The sequence below is a fragment of the Poecilia mexicana genome, unplaced genomic scaffold, assembly GCF_051168715.1.
Source record: "Poecilia mexicana isolate PSO_F unplaced genomic scaffold, ASM5116871v1 scaffold_7, whole genome shotgun sequence".
NCBI classification, from domain to species: domain Eukaryota; kingdom Metazoa; phylum Chordata; class Actinopteri; order Cyprinodontiformes; family Poeciliidae; genus Poecilia; species Poecilia mexicana.
In genome coordinates, this window is record NW_028263376.1 from 13,849,001 (window position 1) to 13,861,146 (window position 12,146).

A 12,146-nucleotide genomic window follows, 5' to 3' on the forward strand; every position below is an offset into this window, starting at 1 on the left:
TGAAGACATTTACATGTTTTACATCCAGAGTCCTCCTCTTCCTGTAATCTGATATCCCTCTCTCTTCTTTCTGTTCAAACACACCTTAAAGCTGAAGGTAGAAGCTGATTGGCTGCAGCCTCTCTGCACTGACACCTGATTGGTAGATCAGAGCTCAGCCTTGTTTTCCTTCTCAGGAAACGAAACTAACACACTCACTCTGACTGAGAGGAGAAATGGAGCAGCAGGCAGGTCAGCTGGACCCAGAAACTTTCTCCTGTTCCATCTGCCTGGATCTACTGAAGGATCCGGTCACTATTCCCTGTGGACACAGCTACTGTATGAACTGTATTAAAAACTTCTGGGATGGAGGTGAGAAGAAAATCTACCACTGTCCTCAGTGCAGGAAAGCCTTCACACAAAGGCCTGATCTGGTAAAAAACACCATCCTAGCAGCTTTAGTGGAGCAGCTGAAGAAGACTGGACTCCAAGCTGCTCCTGCTGATCACCGCTATGCTGGACCTGAAGATGTGGCCTGTGATTTCTGCACTGGAAGAAAACTGAAAGCCATCAAGTCCTGTTTAGTCTGTCTGGCCTCTTATTGTGAGAAACACCTTCAGTCTCATTATGATGTGGCTCCTTTGAGGAAACACAAGCTGGTGGAGCCGTCCAAGAACCTCCAGGAGAACATCTGCTCTCGTCATGATGAGGTGATGAAGATGTTCTGCCGCACTGATCAGAAGTGTATCTGTTATCTCTGCTCTGTGGATGAACATAAAGGCCATGACACAGTGTCAGCTGCAGCAGAAAGGACTGAGAGGCAGAGAGAGCTGGAGGAGAGACGAGGAAACATCCAGCAGATGATCCAGGACCAGGAGAAAGATGTGAAGCTGCTTCAACAGGAGGTGGAGGCCATCAATCACTCTGCTGATAAAACAGTGGAGGACAGTGAGAAGATCTTCACTGAGCTGATCCGTCTCCTCCAGAAAAGAAGCTCTGAGGTGAAGCAGCAGATCAGATCCCAGCAGGAAACTGAAGTGAGTCGAGTCAAAGATGTTCAGGAGAAGCTGGAGCAGGAGATCAGTGAGCTGAAGAGGAAAGACGCTGAGCTGGAGCAGCTCTCACACACAGAGGATCACAACCAGTTTCTCCTCAACTACCCCTCACTGCCAGCACTCAGGGAGTCGACACACTCATCCAGCATCAACATCCGTCCTCTGAGACACTTTGAGGACGTGACAGCAGCTGTGTCAGAGCTCAGAGACAAACTACAGGACGTCCTGAGAGACTCATGGACAAACATGTCACTGATGGCCACTGAGGTGGATGTTCTACTGTCAGAACCAGAACCAGAGAGCAGAGCTGGATTCTTAAGATATTCATGTGAAATTACTCTGGATCCAAACACAGCAAACACACATCTGGTACTATCAGAGAGGAACAAGAAGGTAATAAAGATGAATCAACCTCAGTCTTATTCTAATCATCCAGACAGATTCACTTATTGGTGGCAGGTTCTGATTAGAGAGAGTCTGACTGGACGTCGTTACTGGGAGGTGGAGTGGAGCGGGTCATTGGTTTATATAGCAGTCGCATATAAGAACATCAGCAGAGCAGGAAATGGGAATGAATGTAAATTTGGATATAATGACAAATCTTGGGCATTAAATTGTTTCAGTTCTAAATTTGGTCACAACGACATCTGGACCTCCGTCTCAGGTCCAGTTTCCTCCAGAGTCGGAGTGTACCTGGATCACACAGCAGGTCTTCTGTCCTTCTACAGCGTCTCTGAAACCAGGACTCTCCTCCACAGAGTCCAGACCAGATTCACTCAGCCGCTGCTGGCTGGAGTTTGGGTCGGTAACCCTGGATCCTCTGCAAAGTTCTGTAAACCCAAATAGAATTTTCTCTGTTGTTGATCAGGGTTCATGGTTCTGATGTCTTTGCTGTTCTGTTCTTTATTCTTCTAGTTTAAATGTAGTTCTGAGGTCCGGGGTCCATAAAAAAAATCACTGTTGATGTTTTCTTTTATGACAGAAATATTTCTTTACATGATAATCAAAACTTTTCTGGGCTCCAATATGTATTTATTTTGCTTTAATATTTGTATTATTATCATTCGATGGTTTTCATGTAAATCATTTGAGAGTGAAGCGAACTGATATTTTTCTGTTTTCCATATTGTGATCCACATATATATGCTGAATTCACCATCCAATTAGATCTCATGCTATGTTTCTTTTGAACTCCTTAGGCAGATGAGAAAAATAAGTATTTGCTGTTGTGTATCTCTGACTCAGTAAAATTACTTAACTACAGAGAAATTTGCAAAGATTCTCTTTCTTAAAATAAATTGAGTTTTGTCCTGCAATGGATTGGCGACCTCTGCAGGGTGTGCCCCGCCTCTCGCCTGTTGACACCAGGAGATTGGCACCAGGGGCCTCTTGCATTAAAGAGTGCACAGTTTTCACACTAAAACTGGGCATGCAGACAAATTTAGAAAAGTGTGGCACACAGACCAATGTGTTACATCTTTATGAGACAAAAAACAGAGGAAAAGTTTACCTTTGAGTGAGGTTGTAGGGTTTAGGTAACCTACCATACCCTAATTCTGAGATCAAAATCTGAATTTTGAGTTTAATATCAAAATTCTGAGTTAATAATCAAAATTCTGAAATTAAGGTCAAAATTCTGAGATCAAAATTAGAATTCTGAAACTAAAATCAGAATTTTGAGTTTAAGGTCTAAATTCTGAGTTTCTGAATTCTGAGACTGAAATCAGATCTTTGATATTAAAGTCAACAGTTTGAGGATGAAAAAAAATAATTAAAATCTGGGTTTAAAGTAAGAACTTTGAGTTAAAATCATCAGAATTCTGAGATTAAACTTTTATTTATTTATTTTCTCTCTAATGTCCCTACTCTTCGGCGTACGGCAGATTGAGCAGATATTGGTGAACTACATTTATCCCATCAGAGTGAATATTTACACTGCTTGTAAGAAATCCAAACATTCATCAGATAACATCCTGCTTTCCGTCGCGTTTTTTAATTCAGCCTCATGATAAGCGATGCATAATTAATCGCGCCCATATAGGAAGTGGCCTATTTCTGTGATATAAGGGACCAAATGTTTTAAGATCCTGTCTTCCAGAGCCCGAGCTATATTGGTGAAAGAACAGATGGCCGTCCCTGTTGGTGCGGCTCTCCAAACTAATACACCCGGCATATGGGCCTGCATCACAAGGTGTGGACGGGCACCATGCTGACAGGACGGGGCGGTCCATATCCGCCGGAAACGTTGCAGACTCGCATATTTTAGCTGCCCGGGTGGATGCAACGACAGAGATTAGGTCTCCCCTAAAGGTTGGGTGAGAGATTATCCTCATTCAGAGCCACCTTGGTTGAAAGGTGTGGAGATAATTTCAATGTCTCCCTGTCAGAGCGCACTTGAGCTCTCCTTCTGTCGACTCCACACATTCCTGGACCCGTCCCAACTGATAGGATTAGCAGACTTTAAAAAAAGAAAGAAGAAAATCTCAGAGTGGATTAATTTCACACCTGCCAGGTCGATAACATCCACACCTGAGCTGGGATGACAGGAGTAGAGGAAGAAAAAGCACCTGAGCATCTAAATCCTTTGTGTTTCTGCAGGTATTTAACTGATACCCTCTACCGCCATCATGTGGCCAAACGGGAGAATAGTCCGCTGTTATTCTGCAGCTTTAAAATGCCAGATTAATCCAGATGAAATTACGAGAATAATGTAACAAAAACAAAGAATAATGTCATAATAATATGACCACAAAGGTGTAATTTTAGCAGAATAAAGTCGTAGTAACAGACAGTTGCTTGTACAATAGCATCAAAGTCACTTAGAATAAAGTCATATTAAAAAAATAAAGTCAGATGAAAATAAAGTTATAATATTGACTTCGGTCTCAAAATATATTAACATTAATAATATATGATATTAATACATTTATTCTCAGAATAAAGTCAAAATAATAAAAAACTAAAGTAGTATTACCAGAACAAAGTCATATTTTGACTTTATTCTCATATCATGACTTTACTCTCATATTAATTGTTTGTATTTTTGTTTTTCTTAGCCTGGCATTAATATTCTATTGTAAGTCATTTTATCTTTATTTTTAGTTTCACATCTTCACTCTTAAATAAAACACCCAAGTGGACTAAATCAGAAAGAACTCCTGCTTTAAGGATGGACTAATAAATTTAACCTAAAATATTTAAATGGTTTGCATTTTATTGAACATTTTAAGTGTTTTTCAGCTTTAATTGAAACTTTATTGAAAAAAAAAATCAAATTTAGATTTTAGGAAAGGCACTAAAGATGATGGCTCCTAATTTATTGTGGTCTCTTTTAAGCTAATTTTAGTATTTATGTATGACATTTTATCTCCCTATGTTGGGTTTTAAATCGTTTTAAAATGCAAATTAACTAAAGCTATAAATATTATATCATGTTCTGTTTTTGAACATAACTTTGGAGTTGAAATCACCCTAAAATCCAGATAAATTTCTAAATTTTCCATTTCTTAACCTTAAACTATCGAGCTGGAATGTGACAAAATGTGAAACACCTTTCAAAAACTAGACATCAAGACAGAAAACAAACAGTTTTCCAGTTTAAAGTTTTATTATTTGGAAAATTAAGTCTCAAAAATTCATACATTTCAATAACAAGTGCACAGAAATTCAAAGTGGATACATGTAATATATGGCATTAGGGTCTGTCAGAACATTTACACCAAGTCCAAATCAGCAGCAAGAAATCCACATCAGCAAAGATGACAGGTTCAAGTAAGACATTTCATTACAGCTCGCATTAGTCCTTTAAGTTAAAATCAAACATAATAGTAAAAACACATGAGCAGGAAATGTCACATACCGAGGAAAATTATAACAACATCTGCTTAATGTGCACTAAACTTAAATAGATTCTAAAAATATCCAACAGGCATTATTCGTATATTTTTACAAAGCATTTAACACTGATGAATACAAAGACTGATGGCAACAGAAAAAAACAACACTAGTTGTTTTTGAGGGTTTTAAAATAGCAACAAGGAGCACATTATCACAATTAACACAATAAAAGAAAAAGATTTGCAAAAATATGGAGAGTGAAGAGTGCCAAATTATAATAAACCGTGAAATAAATATTTAAATTTGTCACTAGTCTTAAAACTGGGCATAAACACAGAAATGTGTCTCAATTACATCGATTTTAAATTATTTTAAATTAACTTAGTTTCACCTGTAAAACTCAGTGGCCGGGATTCGGTGAGACTCTGGCATCTGATTGGCTGCTTCAACCAGCCAGTTAAGACAACTTCCTGTAAGTTTGATTTGATTCTGAGTCAATATTTACACTGGAAATGCAGAAATAATTTCAATAAATTGTTGTGATTTATTTACTACAAGCTGTGGGTGAACAACTCCAGCATCTATATTTCTAGTTTGGGCTTAAATATCTCTAATAATTTCACCAAAGGTCTAACTGTGACGCTGCTACACATGTTAGCACCACTAACACCAGCTAGCGCTCTCTTTTAACTTATTTCAGACCAAATGAGAGAGAGAAAGGCTGGAGATGCTCATCCAGAAAGTTTTTAGTAAATAATTTATTGAAGTTATTAAAGTTTCCACTGACAATACTGACCCAGAATGACAGTAAACCTTGAAGAAGTTGTCTTGAGCACTTAGCCGATCAGACATCAGGGTTTCCACTGATCCCGCCCACTGAGTTTAATTAAATTTACAGTTTAAATTAAATCACGATCAGCAGAACATGACATAATTATATATGGTTTTTAAAATAAAATCAATACAATTAATTGTGGCACATATAATCAATTCTATTTTTAACAAACTCCTGTTTTTATTTTCAATTTAAAAAAATGAAAAACATTTAATAATTATTTCCATTTATTATTAATAAAAATGGTAGTAGTATTAATTATATTGTAGTTAAGAGCAATATTATTACTATCAATATTTTTATTAATGTTGTCATTAACAGTAATATTAACTATTACTGTCATAGCAATAATAGTTATTGCTATAACAACAATTATTATTGCTGTTAGCAACAACAGTATTGTTAATATTTTTGCCATTACTCATTTCTGTTTTAGCGTTTTATTGATGTCTTTTGTACTTTCCATATTTTGAATGTTCACTGATTTTATCAGCACTTTGTCACAGTTTGTAATATTGTCATTAAAAATAATAACGTAAATAATAATTTAGTTGTTAGTAACAATAATAAAAATTTATTTATTCATTGTAATTTGGCACTCTTCAGTCTCCATATAAAAAAAGCCACTTTGGCTAAAATATTTTATTTTTATTTTCCTGAAATAAACGACATGAATCCGTTTTCGCTGTGATTTCCTACGGTTGCAGGATCTAAACTCCACGCCGCTGCTCAAACACACGACTACTTCTGCCGATCCACCGAGCGTTTCGGTATCTTAAATAAGAATATATGTACAACATGAAGGCTGCAGTCTGTGGCATGTGAATGTCGCTGACTGAAAGTTAGCTGGCTCAGTTACAGTTCACAAACATCTGAAACTAACCCAAGGGACGAGCAACTGCTACCTAAAAATCTACCTCCTAGGCTCCCCGCCGACGCGTTTGGGGAGTAAAATAATTACACTACTTTACATCACCGCTTCAACGCCTCGTTTTCCATCGCATCGTTTGGCGCATTTCACCGACAGAGGGGAACGTTAGCCGTTACTACGCTAGAGACAGGAGGAACGTTTCAAGGTGCATACAGGCTATTAGTGATGGAGTCGGTTTGCATGTGTGTGTGTGTGTGTGTGTGTGTTGGTTGGGTTTGGGGGGGAACATGCAGGACCTCTGGGACTCAAATCAAGGCTGAACCAGCAAGACTCCACCAGCGTTACCAGTCATCCGTTCATGCACGAGTATCCAGTTCTGAGTGGGTTGTTGTGGTGGTGCGTTTTGTGCACTCGTCCATTCTCTCTCTCTCTGTGTGTGTGTGTGTGTGTGTGTGTGTGTGTTGTACCAGTGTGTCTGCAGGAAAAACAAGTGTCTGCTGCGGGACTCGAGGGGCAGACTATAGGAAAGCACTCGGGTTTGCTCGAGGATCCTTCTGGTTCCGGTAGCGCACGGCGAGCCACACGCCGAGGATCTGAGGTAAGAGATGAGACGTTAACGAGACGCAGCGTCCATCAGCAGGAGGACAAGAGGACAACGGGGTAAGACAGAAACTCTTAATATAAACATTCACTATGACGATATGAGACATTTTCATGAGGAACAGAGGGAGGGAGGATGGATGGAGCTAAACGCAGCGTCTCTACTCAGGGTGGAGCCGTAAGCAGCATCCGGCGTGTTGGGAATCAAACTCACCTCCGAGAAGCTGAAGAAAAGTCCGACGCCCCCGAGGATCTTCAGAGCTTCTGCTGCATGATTCAGCATCTTATCCCCGCAGCTTGGACAGATTCCTTCAGCTTTGCATGGCTGGAGGGAAAAAATACAAACTTTAAATTAGTGTTTCTTACAGGATGAGTCAGATTTTTAATCTGTATTTTTCTCTTATTTATTAATAATTAAATGAAGGAGGTAAAATAAGTATTGTACACATAATTTTTCAAAGAAGCTAGATACATAAGCCTGTCACAATAAGCAATTAATTCCATGATAAATTATACTAGATACACCTTGAGCTTTTGTAAATATTGGAATAAATGTTTGCCTCTTACTTTTATTTTTTTCTAAACAGTATGGTCTAGCTGCAGCCCTAATGGATTACTTTAACACCAACAGCACCTTCAGAAATATAAAATTGTACATATTTTACCTGCAGTATGTAGTAAGTGTAAAAATAAACTGTTTTCTTCTGGACCGCAGAGAATAAAACAAGAGAAATTACATTTCATACTTACAGCGTGGCAGTTTTTCACGTCCTTTTCAAACTGTGAGCGGCTTTTGGAGACGTTCAGCAGGCCGCAGCAGTCCAGTTGGTCCTCCAGGTTTACCTTGGTTTTATTGTTCAACATCCCCCAGGTGGAGTTCAGAAGAACCACCTGGAAATTTAAAAATTAACAGACAGAATCTGCGTTTGTCATCAGGGATAAATACCGTTTGTTACCCATTTGAACTCAGACAGGATGTTTGCTAACCTGCTGTCCGCGGTTCATCGCCAAGCAAGAACAGGAAATGCCAAACTGGAAGAGGAAAACGATGAAGAGGATGACCATGTACTGGGGGAAAAAAGTTAAGGAAACGATGCAGAGGCAAAAACATTACTGACCTACAAAGGCCCGTCACAATAACAAATATTAATGCACAATAAACATGTAAAGTTATGTTTATAGGGAGGGGATGTGAAAATTACTGTATGTGAAAAACTTAGGATTTTTCATGTTTGTAGAGTTGAAACAATCAGATTAATCATGATTATTTGTGATTGTGATTAATCAATCATTGAAATAACCGTCAACTAATTTAATGATCAATTAATCATTAACAGTAGGTCTGTGATGACAACAAATCTTTCAGGACAATAATTTGTATAAGCAGTTATTGCAATAAAAGATAATATTGTTATTTTGAAACCATTTTCAAGTAATATAATGTGATAATAATCCAAAAACACATTAAAAACATTAACGACCTTTAAATTCTAATGAACATTTAACATTGGAACTGGAAGACACTTAAATATACAAAATAAACAAAAAAATAAAAACAAAATGAATTATGAAATCTGTTAAACTGTACAAAAAAAAGTAGACTTGTGTAGCAACTAGTTGTTTTTACTCAGTTACATTTACTTAAGTAATTTTACTATTATTATTTCTAAATAACTATGTTTTCGTCCATCTGATTAGGTAATTTAAAAATATTAAAATATGTATATTTTGAACAGTTACTCAGTTCTTGAGTAGAGATTTCACAAAATACTTTTTTTAACTCTTACTTGAGTAATTTTTTGGATGGATAAGTTTTACTCAAGTATAATTTTTCAGTATTTTACCCACCTCTGAAAAAAAGGCTACTTGAGATGAAAACACCAGACTAAACACTTTTGCCATCCAGTTTTTGGTAGAAAGAAACAAAAAAATAAAATAAAATAAATCATACAAATGTAAATGATTGAGCTCGATTTAATTTATCATGCGATTAATTGATTTATCGCTTCTTGCATTTGAGTCCAGAGAAAGGATACAAAGAAAAGCATGACTTGGTGGTGGTGAATGGCTCCGACGAGGCCAACGATGGCGATGAGCAGCAGGAAGACGCCCACCGCTATGACACCGCCGATGATGTGGATGCTGGACACCAAGCCGAAGCCTTTCCCCCAGACTGCCACTCCGATGAGCAGCAGCCCAACCAGCTGGAGGACAGAAGGAGAGAAGTTAACCACGGTCAGCTGAGGAGCACGAGTACGACTGGAGTTCAGATCACGATGTTTCAGAGATCTCACTGCTCACTCAAACAGCATTTCAGAGACGCCTGTGCACCTTAAAACGTCTCAATTAAAGCTCTAGATATGAGCCTTTTGAATTAAAAATAGAAATAAAACAATGAAATTCTGTTTTTGCTCAATGTAATTAGCTGAAGTTGAATAAAAAGAAAGTTTACAGCTTCTGCAGTCATTAGGAGTGACTCAGTCAGATATGAGCATTGTGACTCAGTCACCAATAACATGCCTGAGTGAAGCACGGGTCTTGATTGCGTCAGCAGTTTTTAGGGAACACATGCTCAAATGGGACATCCAGCTCCGTACGTACTGCTAAAACCTGCTGTACATACGCAGTTTTTAAAGAGTTATGAAGTATTTTAAGGTAACTTCACTACAATTTGTAATATTTAAATGTTTTACTAGGCCTGTCACAATAATTATTTTTGCTGGACAATAAATTGCCCCAGTAATTATTGCAATACATGATAATATTGTTGTTCTGAGATCAACAATCTTTAATTTTGTAGAGAACACTTAACACTGGAACTAAAGTTATCTTGAATAACCAAAATACAACAAAACATCCAAAAGCAATAAATAAAACAGCAATAAAAACAACAAATAACAGAAATTATAAATAGAATTGATTGTGATTTGTCTAAACAAAATTGCCCTTAAGAAATACTAAAATGGAATTATCTAGCTCATTTGAATTCATGTGATTAATTGATTAAGGTCACTGATCTTAAAGGGTTCAGGAACAGACAAAAATATGTTTCACATTTTCTGTTTGTGCGAATTATTTTGGCCTGGAAGGAAATTTTAAACATTACACGAGATAGCATGTTTTTATAATGATAGTAATTATATTCACGCTTTCCAAATTTGTCGGTGACAGTTTGCTTTTTATAAATGTTAAAATAGATAAGCTATAAATCACAACATTCTCAAATGTAATCACAGCCAAGCAGTGGGATTCAGACTGAGTGAAAGTGTGTGAATTTGGTATTTTAAATGCTTAATAACTTACTAATTATTTATGAGATGTAGTTATACAACTGACTCATCTACACAAGCTTTTCTGTTTGTCATAAACAGAGATTCTAAAAACAAATTATAGAAATTTCTAACATACTTTTTGGATTTCTTTAATGTTAATTAAGTTAGATAGCAGCTGCAGATGTTTGAAAGTAAATGTTCTAATGTGACCTAGATATGTGTTCTAGTTTGCTTTAAAGGGTTTTTCAAATTCAATTCAAAAATACTGCATTGATCCCAAAAGTTAATTAAATAAAACATAAAGCAGTTCCTAAGCAAATTTCATATTTAGGGAGACAAAACTATAAAATTACAGCTTTTAAGTTCAATAAAATGACAATTATATGTCAATATCACAATTAAAAACATTCTAATCAATACAAAACGCAATGTATTAATCATCATACCATATTCTTCAATAACAAAAATGGAATTCAGGCTGAATCTAGAACTGTAACAAGATAATTAAACTATTTTCTTATACCACCAAATGTAGTTCATGGATTGGAGATTGTTTGTTGGACGCATCATGACTACATAACCTTTTCAAAGTAAACAGAGATATAAATCATCTGAAAATGGCCAGATTTAAAAAGCTGCTGATGTCAAAGGTTTCATGCATGTCACCGGTGTCACTTCACGTTTCCTTCGAGATTAAATCTGGGTGAGTCTGTTATGACGTAGGCAGATTAAATCAAATTAAGACCATCCTGTGTGACTGTTACCACAAAGATAACCAATTTAAACACGCCAGTCGCTCAGCTGATGGCCTCGCAGCTTAGGGTAGCGCTGGTTTGCATAACGGCTACTGCTAATATGCTAATGTTAGCCTCTACTCTACGTTTCTATCCAGAAGCAAAAGCTATACACAAACTGGGAGTTTCAATAAATGAGCAGAATACATACCATTCACTTATGAACAAGAACCAGAGCGCATGTGAAATAAAACGTTTGCATAATCAGAACTTTCTTGAACGATATGAGCTAAACTAGTTACCTAGCTTGCTTGCTAACTGGTTAGCTTTTGGTCAGCATTACGCCACTTCATTCAGCGGCTGCCGCTTAATATCAAATCGAAACTTATCATCTGTGTCAACACTCACCATGTAAACAACATTGAGGGAGCAGAGGGCGTTTTTCGAACAGGTGAAACCGCCACAAACCATATTAGAAAACGCTACAGCCTTCAGATAAGATGAACAATAATGTCTGCTATGCGGCTCTGAGCTGCGCCGACGTCTTCTGGACTCAAACAGCGGAGAGGGCGTGGCTGATTGCGTCAAACTGACGTCTGACGTCAGATTCTGACGTCCCCCCAAAACCCGTTTCTGTTTTTTTAAACATCCTTCCGTGAGGTTTCGTTGAAGTGGATGTATCGCTATAATCGAAAAGGTTTATCTAAGTTCCTCAACCTGACATTAACTGACCTTTTCTACACGCAACGCCGTTTTTCTTTCTGTTTTTTTTAAGTCAGGTTTTTAATTTCGACACGTTCTGAAACTCTGTGGGTTTATTTTTACTGCTTACTGATGGAAATCACACGGTATACCAAAGTGTTGGTGTTATTGTTAAATTATTGGGTTAACCCTACATATAAATAGTGACGTTTTAAGTGTTTATTTGTTTATTGTATCTGTATTTTTTAATTGTTTTGTTTG

The 12,146-nt window shown here is 37.3% G+C and overlaps 2 protein-coding genes across 2 annotated transcripts; one reads left to right on the plus strand and one right to left on the minus strand.

The window, feature by feature from the left end:
- The first annotated feature begins 191 nt into the window (after positions 1-191).
- LOC148158388 (E3 ubiquitin/ISG15 ligase TRIM25-like) lies at positions 192-2,303 on the plus strand. The gene has a single exon (XM_088007093.1). It carries the CDS (start codon positions 216-218, stop codon positions 1,878-1,880), a length of 1,665 nt encoding a protein of 554 aa, XP_087863219.1. The 5' UTR covers positions 192-215; the 3' UTR covers positions 1,881-2,303.
- A 2,319-nt stretch (positions 2,304-4,622) lies between these two features.
- tspan31 (tetraspanin 31) lies at positions 4,623-11,752 on the minus strand. Its single transcript, XM_014991906.2, has 6 exons — positions 11,592-11,752; positions 9,214-9,381; positions 8,165-8,245; positions 7,928-8,068; positions 7,392-7,502; positions 4,623-7,170 (listed from the first exon to the last, which is right to left on the minus strand). The coding sequence occupies exons 1-6, from the start codon at positions 11,652-11,654 to the stop codon at positions 7,096-7,098; spliced, it is 639 nt and encodes a 212-aa protein (XP_014847392.1). The 5' UTR covers positions 11,655-11,752; the 3' UTR covers positions 4,623-7,095.
- Positions 11,753-12,146: the final 394 nt, after the last annotated feature.